General features: G+C 44.0%; 1 protein-coding gene across 2 annotated transcripts in view; it reads right to left on the reverse strand.

Moving 5' to 3' along the window:
- Positions 1-1171: 1171 nt before the first annotated feature.
- The window catches only part of CUNH18orf54 (chromosome unknown C18orf54 homolog), a 42430-nt gene continuing 26047 nt past the window's right edge, over positions 1172-17554 (reverse strand). Inside the window, exons 6-9 of one of the 2 annotated variants that reach the window (XM_077462989.1) lie at positions 15891-16022; positions 13326-13399; positions 2966-3052; positions 1172-1801 (exon numbers count right to left, since the gene is read on the reverse strand). In XM_077462989.1, the coding sequence (XP_077319115.1) occupies positions 1738-1801; positions 2966-3052; positions 13326-13399; positions 15891-16022 (357 nt within the window). In that variant the 3' untranslated portion in view covers positions 1172-1737. The remainder of the gene's footprint in view (positions 1802-2965; positions 3053-13325; positions 13400-15890; positions 16023-17554) is intronic. The other variant, XM_077462990.1, reaches the window with a different exon arrangement.

A 17554-nucleotide genomic window follows, 5' to 3' on the forward strand; every position in this document is an offset into this window, starting at 1 on the left:
GTTCCTGAACAACTGGAGGGCCATAGTTTGAAGACCCATGCTCTAGACACCATACTGCAGACCCAGTTGTCTAAGATTCCTTAGTCCAGGTGACCAAAAAGGCCAACAGAAGTTTCCACCACCCCTGTGAGTGCCGGAACCCCTTCACGGTGAGGAGTATTTGCCTCCAGAACAGGACTTTGGGGTCCAGCTCCTGTTTATGGAACTAGGACACAGGCTTCTTAGAGCCGGAGGTTGGTTGCTTGCAAAAAGATCTCCTGGATTTAGAAGGCACCACTGTTTTCTGACCCGGCATCTCCACCTTTTGCTTTCGGAGTGTGTTTTTACTCTTCATTGCCTTCTGAATGGTCTAAATTAGCATACGTCCTCAAAGCATTTCTATCTGCTTCTTGCAGAGAAGTTCCAACAACCAACACTTGAGCCATAGGATCTAGCACTGACCAATTTTACAGACAGACATTCGAGCCCGTTCTTAGTCCTGGACTGGCTGTAAGAAGGTTTACTTTGACACAGTTGGCCAGCTTAAACATGTATTGCAATGTTCAATCTAAAAACCCCTGTTTTTCACTGCATAGTTTGCTGGAAAAAAATGTACAGCAAGTGTGCAGAGGGTTCATCCAGAATTTGTAGTCTCAACATGTAGTCACACCCCTTTAGCACCAGATTTAAATACATGTACAAGCTATTGGGATTTTAGCACAGGTAAATCTTGTTTCTGTTCTTGCTCTTGGGTACGACTGGATACGGTCCCGCCTTGGCTGTAGTGATCAATCCAGATAAGGCCCACCTCTGCCCCATCAAGGTTGTAAGGAACAGCAAAGAAGATCTCAAGACCCAGGGAAGCGCATATATCAATCTCCCTGGACTGGATGAAGATTCCAGCATTTTTTTTTTAACCAGTATCCATTAACCCGTAACATGGCAGCATAACCCATGCAGTTATGATCATTACCTCCTGTGTCCTGGGGTGTAGTATTAAGATTTTATTGTATTTTTCCTGAAAATATGGCTTTGATAAATATTGTGCAATACACAAAAATTGCTTTTAATTCTACAGGGCCTTTGCCTTCAGATAATAAAAATATATTAATGAAAGGTTTAAGGGATTGTAATTTTCCAGCAAAAAATTGCAGAGAACGTGAAGTGGTTATAAATCAGAGGATCCATTAACTGAACAAAATAAATACTTTTAATATGGCACATACAATATTTTAAAATACTGTATACACACCTTGTAAATAACACCTTTTTCTGCATAACGTGTTAAAATATGTAAAGATTTATACATACAAAAAGATATACCAATGGTAAACATCTGATAACATTAAGATGCAATAAATAGATAAAGAAAAAAAAAAAAAAAAAAAACACACATTGGAGAGATTAATGTGATCAGACATGCGTGCTTCACGCATTAGTGCCCTGACAGTTATTAGGTTCACATTCTATAATGAGAACGGAGGGCAGAGCAGATACACTGTAGCCAGGGTACAGTACAGATGTGCATCGCACTGGGAGCAGCAGCGAGTAGCTCTAGGGTCAGAGAACATGAAGCCTGTTTATTCTGAGTTTACAATTTAGTCGGTTCACTTCAGCAACACACCGTTACATGCTGTGAGGACAAAGCTTAATACCAAACATTAGATGTCTGCCAGGATTTCTGTACACTCCCTATTCACTCATAGCAATCGCTTAGCCGGTCAGCGAATTCTGCGTTTTTATTTCTGCATACTTTTCTTAGTCCTGTTTTGGTGTGCCGTCTCCTACCAGCTCCTTCAGTCTTGCCAAATGTTGCAAAGCTCTACAATGAAAAACAAAAAATACAAGGTTATGCAAAATAAATAGTAGCACGTAAATATCATGAACAAAATTAAAGCGGAGTTCCACTCAAAAGTGGAACTTCCGCTTATCTGTCTCCACCCCCCCCCCCCCCTCCATTGCCACATTGGGCACCTTACAGGGGGGGGGGGGGGGGCGACAGATACCCATTATTGACATGTTCGGTCCCCTCCTTCTTCCTCCGCTGACCAATTAGAAAGCGCAGTAGGGAACTGGCTGTGAAGCCGAAAGTGCACCTGACAACCAATCCAAAGATCGGCTGGGGTGCCAACATTGCAAGCTCCCTGGACAGGTAAGTGTCCATATATTAAACGTCAGCAGCTGCAGTATTTGTAGCTACTGACTTACATTTTTCATGGGGAGGCTGGACCTCCCTCTTTAAGAGCTCTTTACAAAACTAAAGCTGAACTGCAGTGAGCAAAGTAAACACCACAGTAAGCAACTGCAACAGGAGTTTGCTCTGAAAAGTGACCTATACCATGGGTGCTCAAACTGTGGCACGTCAGCTGTTGCAGAACTACGTCCTATCATTCCTCTGCCTTTGGGAGGCATGCATGTAATGGTCAGCCTTGTCGTTGGACCTTTAGTTCTGCAAAAACTGGAGGGCCACAAGTTGAGCACCCATGCCCTATACCAATAACTTACCTTAAAGGGAGACCATTCATTTCAACAAAATCTTTCATGTTATACATACATGTTATGTATTCAGTTAAATTTTTTTTTTTTACTTTTGGTGAAATTAATATTTCCTAAACCTGGGCCGTTCATTTGATATTTGATGGAGCAGCAGTGAGGTCACTGGCATATGCACTCTAATGGAACAGCATACTGTGCCGTTCTTTCAGGAGGCCTGTGCCATAAACTGACTCCCGTACGCATGTGCAGGAGTGACATCACAGCTCAGCCAGAGTCTGCAAACACGGAAGGAAACCTGGATGAAGATAGAAGCCCTGTTAGCGGTGACAGCGCAAGGCTGGAGGGCTTAATTTTAAGGCAAATCTCTCATAATGTGCTAGTATTGCAATGTATACTATCACATTATGCCTTAACCTTGCAGGTGGAAGCTTACAGGGTAAAACATTTTTTGTTTACAAAGTTTACTACCCCTTTAATGCATATTATTTACCTGTAAATGCCTCTCCTGTGTAGACATTCAAAAGCCCTGGAACGTGAGGTCAGCAGCCCCAGCAGATTCAGAGCTATCACAGGGTCTCTTTAAAGAAACGTTTAAATATAAGATATGAGTAAGCACGAGTAGTTATGGTGTGAAAAACACGTTAACTGGTGATTCTATGTCTTGCTGTATGGTTTTTAATCAATAAAGAAATCGACTATACATACATACACACACAAAAGGAAAATATTTTTTTTCTAACCAAGAATAATAAATGTATATGTATATATATATATATATTGTAAGGGATCTTCCCGGGGTAGGGTGTGTTTGGACACAGTTCACAGCAGACTTGGAATTTATAAAGCAGATCTTGGCGTTTATTCGTGGTACAAACATTCCAGCAAACAAAATATACAGCAACACCGTGCTTTCTAAGTACAACAAAAATAAAAGTCCTAGCCCGGCTGGGCGCTTACTAACAGGTTCTGCTCACCTATCTGACACTTACAAACACAGCGTCTTTCGCCTGGATATCGCAGGGTGAGTTTTAGCTCCAGCAGTGGCTGTGCTTGCAGCTTCCTTCAACACACAGATTGTTCATTCCCTGGCTGAGAGCAACCACCTGCAGACCCTGCAGTGCCTTTAGCTTCCCAGGCTAATTAGGATCAAAGCTCACCTGATCCCAAACCCAGAACTGGATCGGGGGATGTGGAATGACAGGTCCCTCTACCAAACCTACCTGCCATTCCATATAAACCCAGGCCCGGCAAAATTAAATAACAACTCAGCAGCATATCGCTGCTGAGAAACTGATCCATCCTGGATTTACCATCTCACACTGTGTAGCAACCTAGGTGAGATGTACACCCCCTCGATCACTTCTCCAGTGACATGTCTACATATCCCCCCCCTCTTTTTCAGACCGGAGGGCTGAGCCTTTTGTCCCCACAGACAACTTACCCTTGACAATGCGTCAGCATTTGCCTGTAATTTCCCTGGCCTGTGTTCCACCGTGAAATTAAAGTTTTGTAGGGAGAGAAACCATCTAGTCACTCTTGCATTTCTCTCCTTGTTTAACTTCATCCATGTTAGGGGGGCATGGTCTGTCACCAACTTAAATTTCCTGCCTAGCAAGTAATACTTTAAAGATTCTAGGGCCCACTTTACTGCCAAACATTCTCGCTCCACAATGGCATAATTTTTCTCGGCCGGGGTTAGTTTTCTACTCAAGTACGTCACTGGATGCTCCTCACCATTCACTACTTGTGAGAGTACTGCACCTAAGCCTGTGTTAGAGGCATCTGTCTGGACCAGAAATTCTCGCCTGAAATCGGGGGTAACTAACACAGGTGGTTGGCACAAGGCAGACTTAAGGCTTTGGAAAGCCTTCTCGGCCTCTGGGGTCCACGTGACCATTGCTGTCTTTCCGCCCTTTGTCAAGTCAGTTAGTGGAGCAGCAACTGAGGCAAAGTTCGGCACAAATCTACGGTAATACCCCGTAATACCCAGGAAAGCTCTAACCTGTTTCCTTGTCAGGGGTCTAGGCCAATTCTGTATTGCCTCAATTTTATTTAGCTGTGGCTTAATCAACCCTCTCCCAATAATGTAGCCCAGATATTTGGCCTCTTCTAGGGCTAGAGCACACTTCTCGGCATTTATGGTCAACCCCGCATCACTTATGGCATCCAACACGGCCTGTACCTTACAGAGGTGACTTTCCCAATCAGGGCTAAAAATGACCACATCATCGAGGTAGGCAGCTGAGTAATCACGATGTGGTCGCAGAATCAAGTCCATCAACCTCTGGAAAGTTGCAGGCGCTCCATGTAACCCGAATGGCATCACTACATACTGGAATAGCCCATCAGGGGTGGAGAATGCAGTTTTCTCTTTAGCCTCACCAGAAAGTGGAATCTGCCAGTAGCCCTTTGTGAGATCGAGAGTGGTTATGTACCTGGCGTTACCCAACTTCTCAATCAACTCATCTACCCTGGGCATAGGATACGCATCGAACTTGGAGATCTCATTCAACTTTCTGAAATCGTTACAGAACCTCCAAGTTCCATTGGGCTTTGGGATTAGCACAATTGGGCTGGACCATTCACTCTGTGACACCTCAATTACCCCCAGAGCAAGCATACGTTTTACCTCGGCAGATACGGCTTCCCTACGTGCCTCCGGTATCCTATAGGGCTTAAGGTTTACTCTGCTTCTAGGCTCAGTTTCAATGTGATGATGGATGAGGTGTGTACGCCCTGGGAGGTCAGAGAACTTGTTTTTGTTTTTCTGTAAAAATTCCTGAGCCTCCTGTTTCTGTGACACTGATAGAGTATCACCTACCTTGACTGGAGGGATTGGTTGTGACAAATCATTAACAGTATTTGTCGCCACCAAGGATTCCCTGTCTTTCCAGGGCTTGATCAAGTTTATGTGATAAACTTGGAAAGGCTTCCTTCTACCTGGTTGGTGCACCTTGTAGTTCACCTCACTGATCTTTTCAACAATTTCATAAGGACCTTGCCACTTCGCCAAGAATTTACTCTCAACAGTGGGGACTAGTATAAGGACCCTATCGCCTGGGTTGAATGTCCTGATTCTTGCGGACCGGTTGTAAATTCTACTTTGGGCCTCTTGAGCCCTCTGGAGGTGTTCCCTTACCAGGGGCATTACAGTGGCTATACGGTCCTGCATTTGTGCTACATGCTCAATAACACTCTTGTATGGGGTGGACTCATTCTCCCATGTCTCTTTTGCAATGTCCAGTAGACCCCTAGGGTGATGACCATAGACCAACTCGAATGGTGAGAACCCTGTGGACGCTTGGGGCACCTCCCTAATAGCAAACATGAGGTAGGGTAATAAATGATCCCAGTCACGACCATCTTTTGCCACCACTTTCTTCAACATATGTTTCAAAGTTTTATTAAATCTCTCCACCAATCCGTCCGTCTGGGGGTGGTACACAGAGGTACGGATGTGTGAGATTTTAAATAGTTTGCATAATTCCTTCATTACTTTCGACATAAATGGCGTACCTTGGTCAGTTAGGATTTCTTTGGGGATCCCAGTCCTAGAGAACATATAAAACAACTCACGTGCAATTGTTTTAGATGCAGTGTTTCTTAAGGGTACAGCCTCAGGATAGCGGGTCGCATAATCCAGGACTACCAAAATATACTGGTGTCCTCTAGCTGACTTTACAATGGGACCCACTAAATCCATGGCAATACGCTCAAAAGGCACCTCTATAATAGGGAGCGAAACCAAAGGACTGCGAAAATGTGACACTGGGGCACTAACCTGACATGTGGGGCACGACTCACAGTATTTTTTAATGTCATCATATATGGCCGGCCAAAAAAACCTCTGGAGAACCCTCTCTCGCGTTTTGTCAGTCCCCAAGTGTCCCCCAAGAACATGGTTATGTGCCATGTCAAGCACCTGACGCCGGTACGGCTTAGGTACCAGAAGCTGTTCCACAATCTCATCCTTAACCTTATTGACTCTATAGAAAAGATCATTAGTCACCGAAAAATGTGGAAATCTTTTTTCAGCATCTGGTTCCTGAGGTACCCCGTTCATAACAGCAACCTGCTCTCTCGCATTTTTGAGAGTGGGGTCCTGTAATTGTGCAGTCCCAAAATTATCGCTAGACACCTCTAAGTCTAGTATATTTTGCTCAGTGGGAGGAGCCTCCTCCTCCCCAGCCAGGACCTGCAAAGGAAAACAATCATTTTCATCCTGCACATTTTTATCATTCACAGTGGACAAGGCAACCCCCTTAGAGGTATCCTCACTCCTTTTGGGGATTTTTCTTTTTTCCCAAAGAGCCCAGAATAATGGAAAATCGCGCCCCAATATTACATTATGCATGAGGTTTTTAACCACACCCACTTCATATTGTACGGTGCCTTGTTCAGTCCCGACTTTAGCCAGCACTATAGGGTACACTTTTGTATCACCATGTATGCACACAACACTCATATGCTTTTTAGACTCTAAGTCCCCAGTCACCAGGCTAGCATGCACCAAGGTTACAAGGCTTCCTGAGTCCATTAACGCTTTAACAGGAAAGTCATTGATTGTGATGTTGCAGATTTGCGGTTCAGTCTCTAGTCCAGGAACTGCAGCACAAGATGGTTCCGCAAATAGCGACTGACGCCGGCTAGCGTCACATTCCATGGGTTCAGAGGTAAGAGGGCAATGGGCAGACACGTGTCCCGCCTCATGGCATCTCCAACACTGGATAGGGCCTGGTCTCTTTGGCAAGGAGTCCTTTTCAGAGCCCCTTAGCCACCCGGGACCATCACCAGTCTTTTGTCCCTGAGACACCACTTGAGCCCTTTTCCCCCCATCAGCACCCCTCCACACTCCCCCAATAGATGGAAGTCTCTTACCAGCTGACAGCACAGATCTGGCGCTCCGGGGAGGTGAAGATGCTGCAGGAACATCACGGAGGTAGTCCTCAGTCGCCTGGAACCTCTCCACAAGGTTGACAAGTTCGTTTGCGTTCCTAGGATCACCTTGTCCCACCCAGCGTTGCAGGTCAGTAGGAAGCGCTCGGAGGTAGCGATCCATCACGACCTTCTCTAGGATTTGTGCAGGAGTAGAAGTGTCTGGCTCCAACCACTTTCTTGCCAAATGGATTAGGTCATACATCTGGGACCTCGCTGATTTGTCCAGACTGTAGCTCCAGTTGCGTACCCTCCGGGCACGGACTGCAGTAGTAACTCCTAGTCGGGCAAGTATCTCCTCTTTTAGCCGAGTATAGTCCTTAACCTCTTGCTCACTGAGGTCATAGTAGGCCTTTTGAGGTTCACCTGTTAAATAGGGCGCAATTACCTCTGCCCACTCAGCGGCTGGTAACTTCTCTCGCTCAGCCACGCGCTCAAATACTGTTAGATAGGCCTCAACATCGTCCTCAGCAGTCATCTTTTGCAGCGCTTTCTGCACAGTCCTTCTCCCAAAAAAAATCTCTGGAGCGGCTCCCTCCATTGTGGGTGGATTAGCAACCACAGGCGCCTCTCGATTTACTATCAGGTGCTCGATAAGTTGTTGTTGGCTTTGGCGCAAAGCTTGCAACTCTTCCTTATGCATCTGATGTTGTGCCGCCATGTACTGTTCATGTCGTCTATTGGCCTCTGTCTGCGCCTGCTGTTGTTCAGCCATGGACTGTTCATGTCGTCTATTGGCCTCTGTCTGAGCCTGCTGTTGTTGCAAACTCACTTGCATAAACTGCTTCAGCATCTCCTCCATGTTGCTGGACTGTTCTTGGAGTGTAGTTACAGCTTTCACCCAGGACATCAGCAGCTGTAGCCAAGTCTGTCCACACCGTTGCCCCTAGCAACCGTGTTGCCCGCTACCTCCACCAATTGTAAGGGATCTTCCCGGGGTAGGGTGTGTTTGGACACAGTTCACAGCAGACTTGGAATTTATAAAGCAGATCTTGGCGTTTATTCGTGGTACAAACAGTCCAGCAAACAAAATATACAGCAACACCGTGCTTTCTAAGTACAACAAAAATAAAAGTCCTAGCCCGGCTGGGCGCTTACTAACAGGTTCTGCTCACCTATCTGACACTTACAAACACAGCGTCTTTCACCTGGATATCGCAGGGTGAGTTTTAGCTCCAGCAGTGGCTGTGCTTGCAGCTTCCTTCAACACACAGATTGTTCATTCCCTGGCTGAGAGCAACCACCTGCAGACCCTGCAGTGCCTTTAGCTTCCCAGGCTAATTAGGATCAAAGCTCACCTGATCCCAAACCCAGAACTGGATCGGGGGATGTGGAATGACAGGTCCCTCTACCAAACCTACCTGCCATTCCATATAAACCCAGGCCCGGCAAAATTAAATAACAACTCAGCAGCATATCGCTGCTGAGAAACTGATCCATCCTGGATTTACCATCTCACACTGTGTAGCAACCTAGGTGAGATGTACACCCCCTCGATCACTTCTCCAGTGACATGTCTACAATATATATATATATATATATAAATGTATTATTCTTGGTTAGAAAAAATATATTTCTTTTGTGTATGTATGTATGTATGTATGTATGGTCGATTTTCACCTACCCTCTCCACTCTCCAGCGTGTTTTGCTGACTACCTCTTCAGTCATGTGTCAGTGGTCCTTTTCAGAGCAATATCAGGCCATTCTGCCCATTTACTGTGACCCCATGCTGTCTTTACAAGTCTCCCATATAAAATGTGGAGCTCTCCTTTAAAACGAAAGGAGATATTTAACGTTTTAGTTAACCTTTAAAAAAAAAAAAAAAAAAAAAAAGGAAGGGTGATCTACACCCTCTGTAACACTCTACACACCCGCCCCCTCCTCCACCCCTCACTGTACTTTCCTCCATAGGCGCCGAGCTGCCGGTGCCCATGCAGCCAATGCATCAGTCTGGAGAGAGAGAGAGAGAGAGAGAGAGAGAGAGAGAGAGAGAGAGAGAGAGAGAGAGAGAGAGAGAGAGAGAGAGAGAGAGAGAGAGAGAGAGAGAGAGAGAGAGAGAGAGAGAGAGAGAGAGAGAGAGAGAGAGAGAGAGAGAGAGAGAATCCCCGGGACACTGCACCGGCTGATTAAAGCATTTGTTACCCAAAAAAGAAATAGATCCTGTTCCCTTAAAGCAGGGATATGCAATTGGCCAACCTCCAGTTGTTGCAGAACTACAAGTCCCATGAGGCATAGCAAGACTGACAGCCACAAGCATGACACCCAGAGGCATGATGGGACTTGTAGTTTTGTAGCTATTGCAGCTATTACCTTTTGTACCACCACCTCCTCCCTTTAGAATATAGGCTCTATGAGCAGGGCCCACCTGTACCTTTTGAATTGAACTGTACTGTAATTGTGTTGTGTCGCCCCCCCCATACATTGTAAACTGTTGGCGCTACTCAAATCGTGTATAATAATTTTGAAACAGTTGGAGGTCTGCTAATTGCATATCCCTGCCTTAAAGCATGTTATACAGCACAGGGCTTGTGCTGTGTAATTTGGCCCCTTCCATCACCCAATATACCTGGCTGATCCTGCCCTCCCCACTGTAAACTGACCACAGTTTATTATGACTGCTGACCCCTGACACCGTGGTCAGTTTACGTGCCACAGTCATCTGTCCTCTCCTCCCTGTCAGCTCGTGGCATTGTTCCTCTGCTCCCCTCCTGCTGCTGGAATAACTATAGTATATTCCTGTCATCCCCTCTGTTAACTAAATGTGTGTCCCAGTGTCTGTGCTATAAAAAAAAAAAAATAAAAAAAAAAAGAAGGATTGTTAGGTTTGCATAACTGGGTGCAAAATTAGCGCCCATGGCTGTCCCTTGGGTTTGCAAGTAAAAATTTTTAATCGAAGACGAAATAATTGTGGGTCAGGCAAAAATTGGTTGAATCTAGAATGAAATCTGCCTGTGTGGATTTAATGGATGGGTCAAGTGATAGGAAGTGTTTGACAGCTCGGAGACAAACATCATGGGGGACTGATGTGTATAGAGAATTTACATCCAGGGAAACCCACAGGTATGAGCTTTGAGAGTATCCAAAAGATGGGTACCGTCACGTATGTATGTTGGTATATCTTGGGCTAGTGGCTGTAGAAAATGATCAATATACCGGTAGATTGAAGAGAAACTGGCAACACTCTCCATTGATGCTACGATGGGCCATCCTGGGGGATTTTCTGGGACGCTTCGGCTTTGGTGATGATATGGTCTTTAATGGCTCGTTTAATGAGTGTTTCGGCCTCTAAGGAGAAACGGGGAAGTGGATCACTAGTGAGGCGTGTGTGTATTTTGTTATCCAATAATAGTCTGTTTGCCTCACCAAGGTATTCATCACGGTTTTGGATAACAATACCACTCCCTTTGTCCGCTGATTTGATGATAATGGAAGTATTTTTGGTTAGTTTATTGAGGGAAAATATTTCTTGTGGGGTAAAGTTCTGTTTCAAACACGCACTTTCCCCTTAAAATCAGGGGAAAATCGTGGGTGCGCGTTATACGCTGATCCCCCGCCGATCGTGAGCCGCCGTGAACGGCCGAAGGCGGGACATCCAGCTCTGTATCTCGGCGGCGCTATTTTTACATGGCAAAGCTGAAAATTACACCGACAAGGTTGCATGACAAGGCTGCAAATTATACTGACAAGGCTGCAACTTCCCTCCTAAACTTGGGGTGCATGTTATATGCCGATAAATACGGTACATTTTAAATAAGTGCTTTCGTTTTAAACAGTCTCATCCAAGAATCCATATTCAAAAGGTTTCTCCATCTGTAGATCGTCATACTACTTAAGGCATTGTCCTCACCCTATAATTTGTTAATAGTTCTCATTCAGATGGTATCAGTTTGTCCGCTAAATTATTTCACCCATAATCAGCAAGAAATACATCCCCTTGGCAAGTTCTTATCCATTTAAAACGCAGGTAATTTTATGACATGATTACAGGTATTATCTACGCAGCATTTTTGATAAACCAGTCTCTGAATAAACTTCCATAGGGTCACACCACCCATCATTCTCATTAGATAGGAATGCATTAGCTGTTACAGTTCTAAACTTTTCAACAGAATTCATATCATATACTTTAACCACTTTAAAAAAATCTTATTGAGATCACCAGGTTCTCAGCTATTCTGCCTCATTGTTCAGGACTGAGCCAATGATGCAACATTTTATCAACATGTAGATGGATAATAACCCCACACTATTCATTCAAAACATCCACCAATATGGGGTGGTAGGTATCAGTCATCAACCCATCATAGACCTTCACATGGCATGCCATCATCAACCGCCAGGGCATTTGATTGTAACCCCTTGATGAAGCCTTTTGTAGAGATGAAACATGTTGGCAGTTGATGCCATATCATAATACCATGCGATACATACCTCATCAGCGTTCCCCCAACCAACCAAAGAGCTGTAATGTCCCCTTTGTCCTGTGACAGTGTTTAGGTCTAGCAGACGGCACACAGATTGCAAAGCAGTAGGTCTTAAATTAAAATAGGTGACCTATTCCTTTAAAATATAATTATGGAGTCTGCAGTACTTCAGAGTACTTTCTGTATCCATCAGGAGGCATCGGTCGCGTTACATGTACTTTAAAGCTCATTTGTAGCTACAATAAACAGAAAAATCAAAAGGGACAATACTTATAGTAAGTAATATGTATCTTGTGACAATTTCTTTTGCGTTAGTAGATATCCTCCTTAGTCTATGTATCCCCAGTGTAGTGGCGATCTTCGGGTGTGGCAGGGGATAATACAAGGGCCTGTCCAGACTCTCACTAGGAGAGCCCCACAATGCACGCCCTTTCTGCCCAGCTGCTCTAGTCATAGAAGCCATATTACAGCTTCAATGAAACAATCTATGAATGGAGGTGGACTTTTAATCATCTGCCCATCTTCTATTCAGAGATTGCTTTCCACTCATAGAAGCTGTAGTATGGCTTCTATGAATGGAGGAGCTGGGAGGAAAGGGTGGGCATAGTTGGTGACATCCTGTTTATTGTAGTAGCACCTATCGCCCCAGAAGATTATGGCAGTGAAGGGCATAGACCAAGCGGGATTTCTACTAACAGAAGAGGAATCAGCACAAGGGCCACATCCTACTGTCTTGTAAGTTATATCCCTTGTACTGATTTTTACGCTTTTCATTTTAGCTACACTTAGCCGTTAAAGCCCAAGGTCACATTTAGAACAGGTTACATTCATATTAAGGGTGCATCATGTAACATGTTCCAGCACCATCACATCCTGAGCCTCCCCACTTTGACAGTGGGCAGAGGGGAGGGGAGGACGTCCTATGACGGCAGCACGAGGAGAAAAAAAAAGCTGGTCACCGGCTTATGTTCAAGGGACATTGGTCCTGAAGAGGAAGGAGGCACATCTGCCTCCTCCTCTGTGCCAATCAGTGCCACCTTTCAGTGTAACCTACCAGTGCCCATCACTGCAACTTCTCAGTGCAGCCTAATCAGCGTACATCAATGGAGAAAAATTACCTGTTTGCAAAATTTATTAAAAAAAAATACACACACACACACACACACACACACACACACATAAAAAAAAAAATTATTGGTCTTTTTAGATGTTTTTGACAAAAAATAAAAACCGCAGAGGTGATAAAATACCACCAAAAGAAAGCTTTATTTGTGGGGGAAAAAAATTATAAAAATTTAATTTGGGTAGTGTTTGACTGCGCAATTGTCAAAGTGTGACAGCGCTGAAAGCAGACAATTGGTCTGGACAGGAGAGGGGTTTAAGTGTCCAGTAAGCAAGTGGTTAAAATTCAAATAATTTCCGTAAGGTTTAAAATGGGTAACAATTACACACATTGTTGCATTTCATAGAATTATGGACCCAGAACCTACTTCTGAAGAGACTTATTTACAGGAAATGCCTCTTGGTCCACACGCTGGATTTCTGATTCTGCTTCTGTATAAACCTACAAGAGAAAAATGATTATACATTTAGTACCCAGCAGAATAAATGGGTCTGAAAGGCAAGAATCAAAGAAACATGAACGGATCAGGATTCCCTGAGGGAAGGATTGTGAGGTTAGTTTGCATCTGTGTGATCTGACAAAAAGGTGTGTGCAGTCACTGCACTTTACAATTTACCTGCTATCCACTGGAAAATACTAAATATTAAATTCCACCTTCTGTTATTAACAAACTGGCAGTAATAAGTCCAAAGAATAGAGGGATTTGCTTAAAGCAGTAGTAAAGTCCGCTTTGTGATTCTTACCTACAGGTAAGCCTATAATAACGCTCATCTGTAGGTAAAAATTAATATCTTCTAAAACATGCACTGTTCAGGAGATATTCACACGGAATGCAGCCGGTGTCACCAGCGCATGCGTGCTGAAGGTCCGGCATATCGTACTGGACCTTCAAAGCATGGTGCCAGACCAGGGAGGGACATCGGGGCCCTGGTCACTCACACAGCCGGAGTCCGTGAACCCGTAAGGAAGACCAGTGGAGGATGGAAGCCCCCCCCCCGCCACCAGTGACAGGGCTTCGGTCTAAGGTAAGTATTTCATAATGGGCTAGTATGCGATGCATACTAACACATTATGGAATTGCCTTACAGGGGAAAGTTTTATTTTTTATTTTTACTGCAGCAGTTTACAACCACTTTAATACATCACAAGTTTTGCACCTCTCCTTATGTGGCTTAAAAACAACCGCCAATACTCAACCAGCAAATTGCTAATCACATTATTGGACTTTGAAGATTTATTTTCCCACTTATATTTTATTGTGGACTTTTGTTCGGTTTGTGTTGATGCGCACCACTTATGTATTTATTGGGAGGGTCAGTGACTGACCGACATCCCTAGTGACACTAATACAGTGATAACACTGTACTAATGACACTGGCTGGGAAGGGGTTAATGTCTAGGGGCAATCAAAGGGTTAACTGTGTGCCTAACAATATGTAATGTGTGCTACTTTCACTAACAGATTTGGCTGGGTTTTCTCAGTTTTTCAGGGAAAAACAAACAGCCAGATCGCTGTTCTCTGTGCACAGAGTTCTGTGTTTGTACACACAGAACTCTGTGTGATTGGACATAGCTGATCAGCAGGTTTCAGCCGAAATCAGCCAACAGTCTCATGCGGTGTCCAATCACAACATGGGTTGGGCAGGGGGCGCACACATACATGCCCCGAACCCGAAAGAATATAGCAATGTAGAAAAGGAAATGCTTCACCTGTAAATGTCTCAAACAAGGTACAAAATATTTCCACAATAAGTCAGGGTAATAGCCTTAAGGTCATTATTCATTTTTTCTAATGACTGCATTAGATATGGTTTAACTTTTTGGGCTCTATTGTGTGAGGAGAACAATCAGGTTCTTCTGTACCAGGTTTGGCAAACATTGCCAGAACACAGGATGCCAAGTAATTTTTCTATACTATAAAAGCTGTGAAGGTGTATTTTTTTTTATTTTATCAAAAGCACATTACAAACAGGAAACGTATTGGATTTACAAAACGCAAGACTGAAAGTGATAAAAACAACCCATGCATTTCCAGTCTGTGTCCCCTCTCCCCTTAGCTATCCATGTTTCTATTAAGCAATATTGTGGCACCATTACAGAAATTCTTTTAGCAATAGTATTTCAATTTAAAAGGATACTTTTTTGAATCTTTCAAGCAGTATCGTTTTACAGATACTTCCTGAACAAAGTAAGCAAATGTATTAGAATATAGAAAGTAGTTGCCATCTAGTGACAGTTCTCTCATACTGCAACCCTACAGCACCTTAGAGATCCAATATATTGCCAAAAGTATTGAGACGCCTCTTCAAATCATTGCATTCAGGTGTTCCAATTACCTCTATGGCCACAGGTGTATAACCTCAAGCACCTAGGCATGCAGACTGCGTCTACAAACATTTGTGAAAGAATGGGTCGCTCTTTTAGGAGCTCAGTGAATTCAAGCATTGTACTGTGATAGGTTGCCAGCTGTGCAATAAGTCCATCCGTGAAATTTCCTTGATACTAAATATTCCATGGTCAACTGTTAGTGGTATTATAACAAAGTGGAAACAACAGCAACTCGGCCATAAAGTGGTAGGCCACGTAAAGAGACAGAGTGTGTGGAGAGCTTCATGGAATGGGTTTCTATGGCCAGGCAGCAGCAGCCTTACATCACCAAGTGCAAAGTGTTGGATGCAGTAGTGTAAAGCAAGCCACCACTGGACTCTAGAGCAGTGCAGACGTGTTCTCTGGAGTGACAAATTACCCTTTTCTGTCTAGTAATCCAATGGATTGTGTCTGGGTTTGGTGCCTAGACTGAGCGGTAGTGGGAACAGGTACTTGTCAAAACTAGGTACCCGCCCCCCAAACATGGCAGGGGAGGAGGACTTAAAGCAGAATGTCCCCTTTCAGGTGGAGTTCCACTTTGGTAAATATGAAATAGAATACCTACTTTCTGAAACTCCTCCACTTGCTTAGAGGTTTGAGCCTGGGTAAAGTTCTGCTGGAAAGTCTGAAGATTGAACAACATGTGCTTCAGAGCCTCTACTGGACCATGATGATTTCCACCTGAGAATGAGCTGGCCTAAAAATAAATAAATAATAATAATATAAAAACATAAAAACACAAGACGGGCAATTTTAAAGTCGTTCTCTGGTCCCCTTAGTAAAAAACAAAAAAAAGTGTAGCTACTGACTTTTAATAAACAGCCACTCACCTGTCCCAGGATCCAGTGCTGTCCTCATCCGGACAGTTTCTTCACCTGTCTTTGGTGTCCGCCACCAGCATCTTATCTGTGGGCAGCTGGCTGTGACTGCTCCTTGGAAGTGGACCCACAGTCCTCTGGGACCAGTGTGAAGTGTTCCAGAAGACTGCGGGTGGGGGGAGAGAACTGCCATCGCCTAGGCGATATCTGAGCAGCAGTGGGGAGCGGCTAACTGAAAACCAGGTACCTGCATCCCCACCCACAAAAAGAGAGAGAGAGAGCGAGAGAAAGAGCGAGAGAGAGAGCGAGAGCGAGAGCGAGAGCGAGAGAGCGAGAGAGAGAGCGCGCGAGAGCGAGAGAGCGCGCGAGAGCGAGAGCGAGAGAGAGCGAGAGAGAGAGCGAGAGAGAGAGAGAGCGAGCGAGCACGAGAGCGAGAGAGAGAGCTAGAGCGAGAGATATACGTGACAAAACACCAAAATAAATCCGCAGTATTGGTAAAAAATTACAAAAAATAAAAAAATAGCTGACATTTGACATGAGAGATGCAATACAAACAGCGCAGCGCTAAAATGGAGTATGTAATGAACATGTAATACAATTGATATTCCAGGGAGCTTGTTACATACATATAATTCCAAAAGGATTTTCAAGATAATAAAATCAGGATGGAGGAGGCTCACATGCCATATTAGTAATGAAAAAGCAGGATAGAGTAGGTGTCACCAACCAAGCCTCATACTGCGTATACCAGAAATCGCGCGACTCTAAGACCCCTATCACATAGCTTTGCCTGCCGGAAATACCTTAGCGAAACAATCATTGTGTTTTTTCTTATGTATATAACAAGCTTCCTGGAATATCAATTGTATTTACATGTTCATTACATGTTTTTACATACTCAATTTTAGCACTACTCTGTTTTTACTGTAATATACATGATGTCACACCGCCACGCTGGACTCCAAGCTGGCGGCGTTTTTAGTTCAAACTTATTTTATTGAAAGAAACAAAGAGGGAAATGTATTCCACAAAGACAACATCAATAACAGTAGCAGGTGGTGACAATACATCAAATGTATATGAAGGATACATAATGTAGTATTGTAACAAGTACATTATGTGTGTTGATAACAGGTAAAAAAAAACATTTTGAACAACATGTTGAGACATAACTTGGATAATTAAAGGGCCCTCTCACTGTATGGGAGGGGATTACAAGTAAACTTCATATATTACTACAATCAAACTTATTCTAAAAACCTGTTATGTTGTATAGGATTTGCCTGTGAGGGCCTTATTTTGCATCTGGATTCTGAGGAGTACATTTATATGAAGAGAAGGAGGATTTAGGGGAAAGTAGGGAAAGCAGAAAGGTTAGGAACAGGCGGAGTCACTCCAACATGGTCATGAG

The sequence above is a fragment of the Lithobates pipiens genome, unplaced genomic scaffold (genome assembly GCF_037356315.1).
Source record: "Lithobates pipiens isolate NorthernLeopardFrog02 unplaced genomic scaffold, aLitPip1_a1.2 Scaffold_3, whole genome shotgun sequence".
In the NCBI taxonomy this organism is placed as follows: domain Eukaryota; kingdom Metazoa; phylum Chordata; class Amphibia; order Anura; family Ranidae; genus Lithobates; species Lithobates pipiens.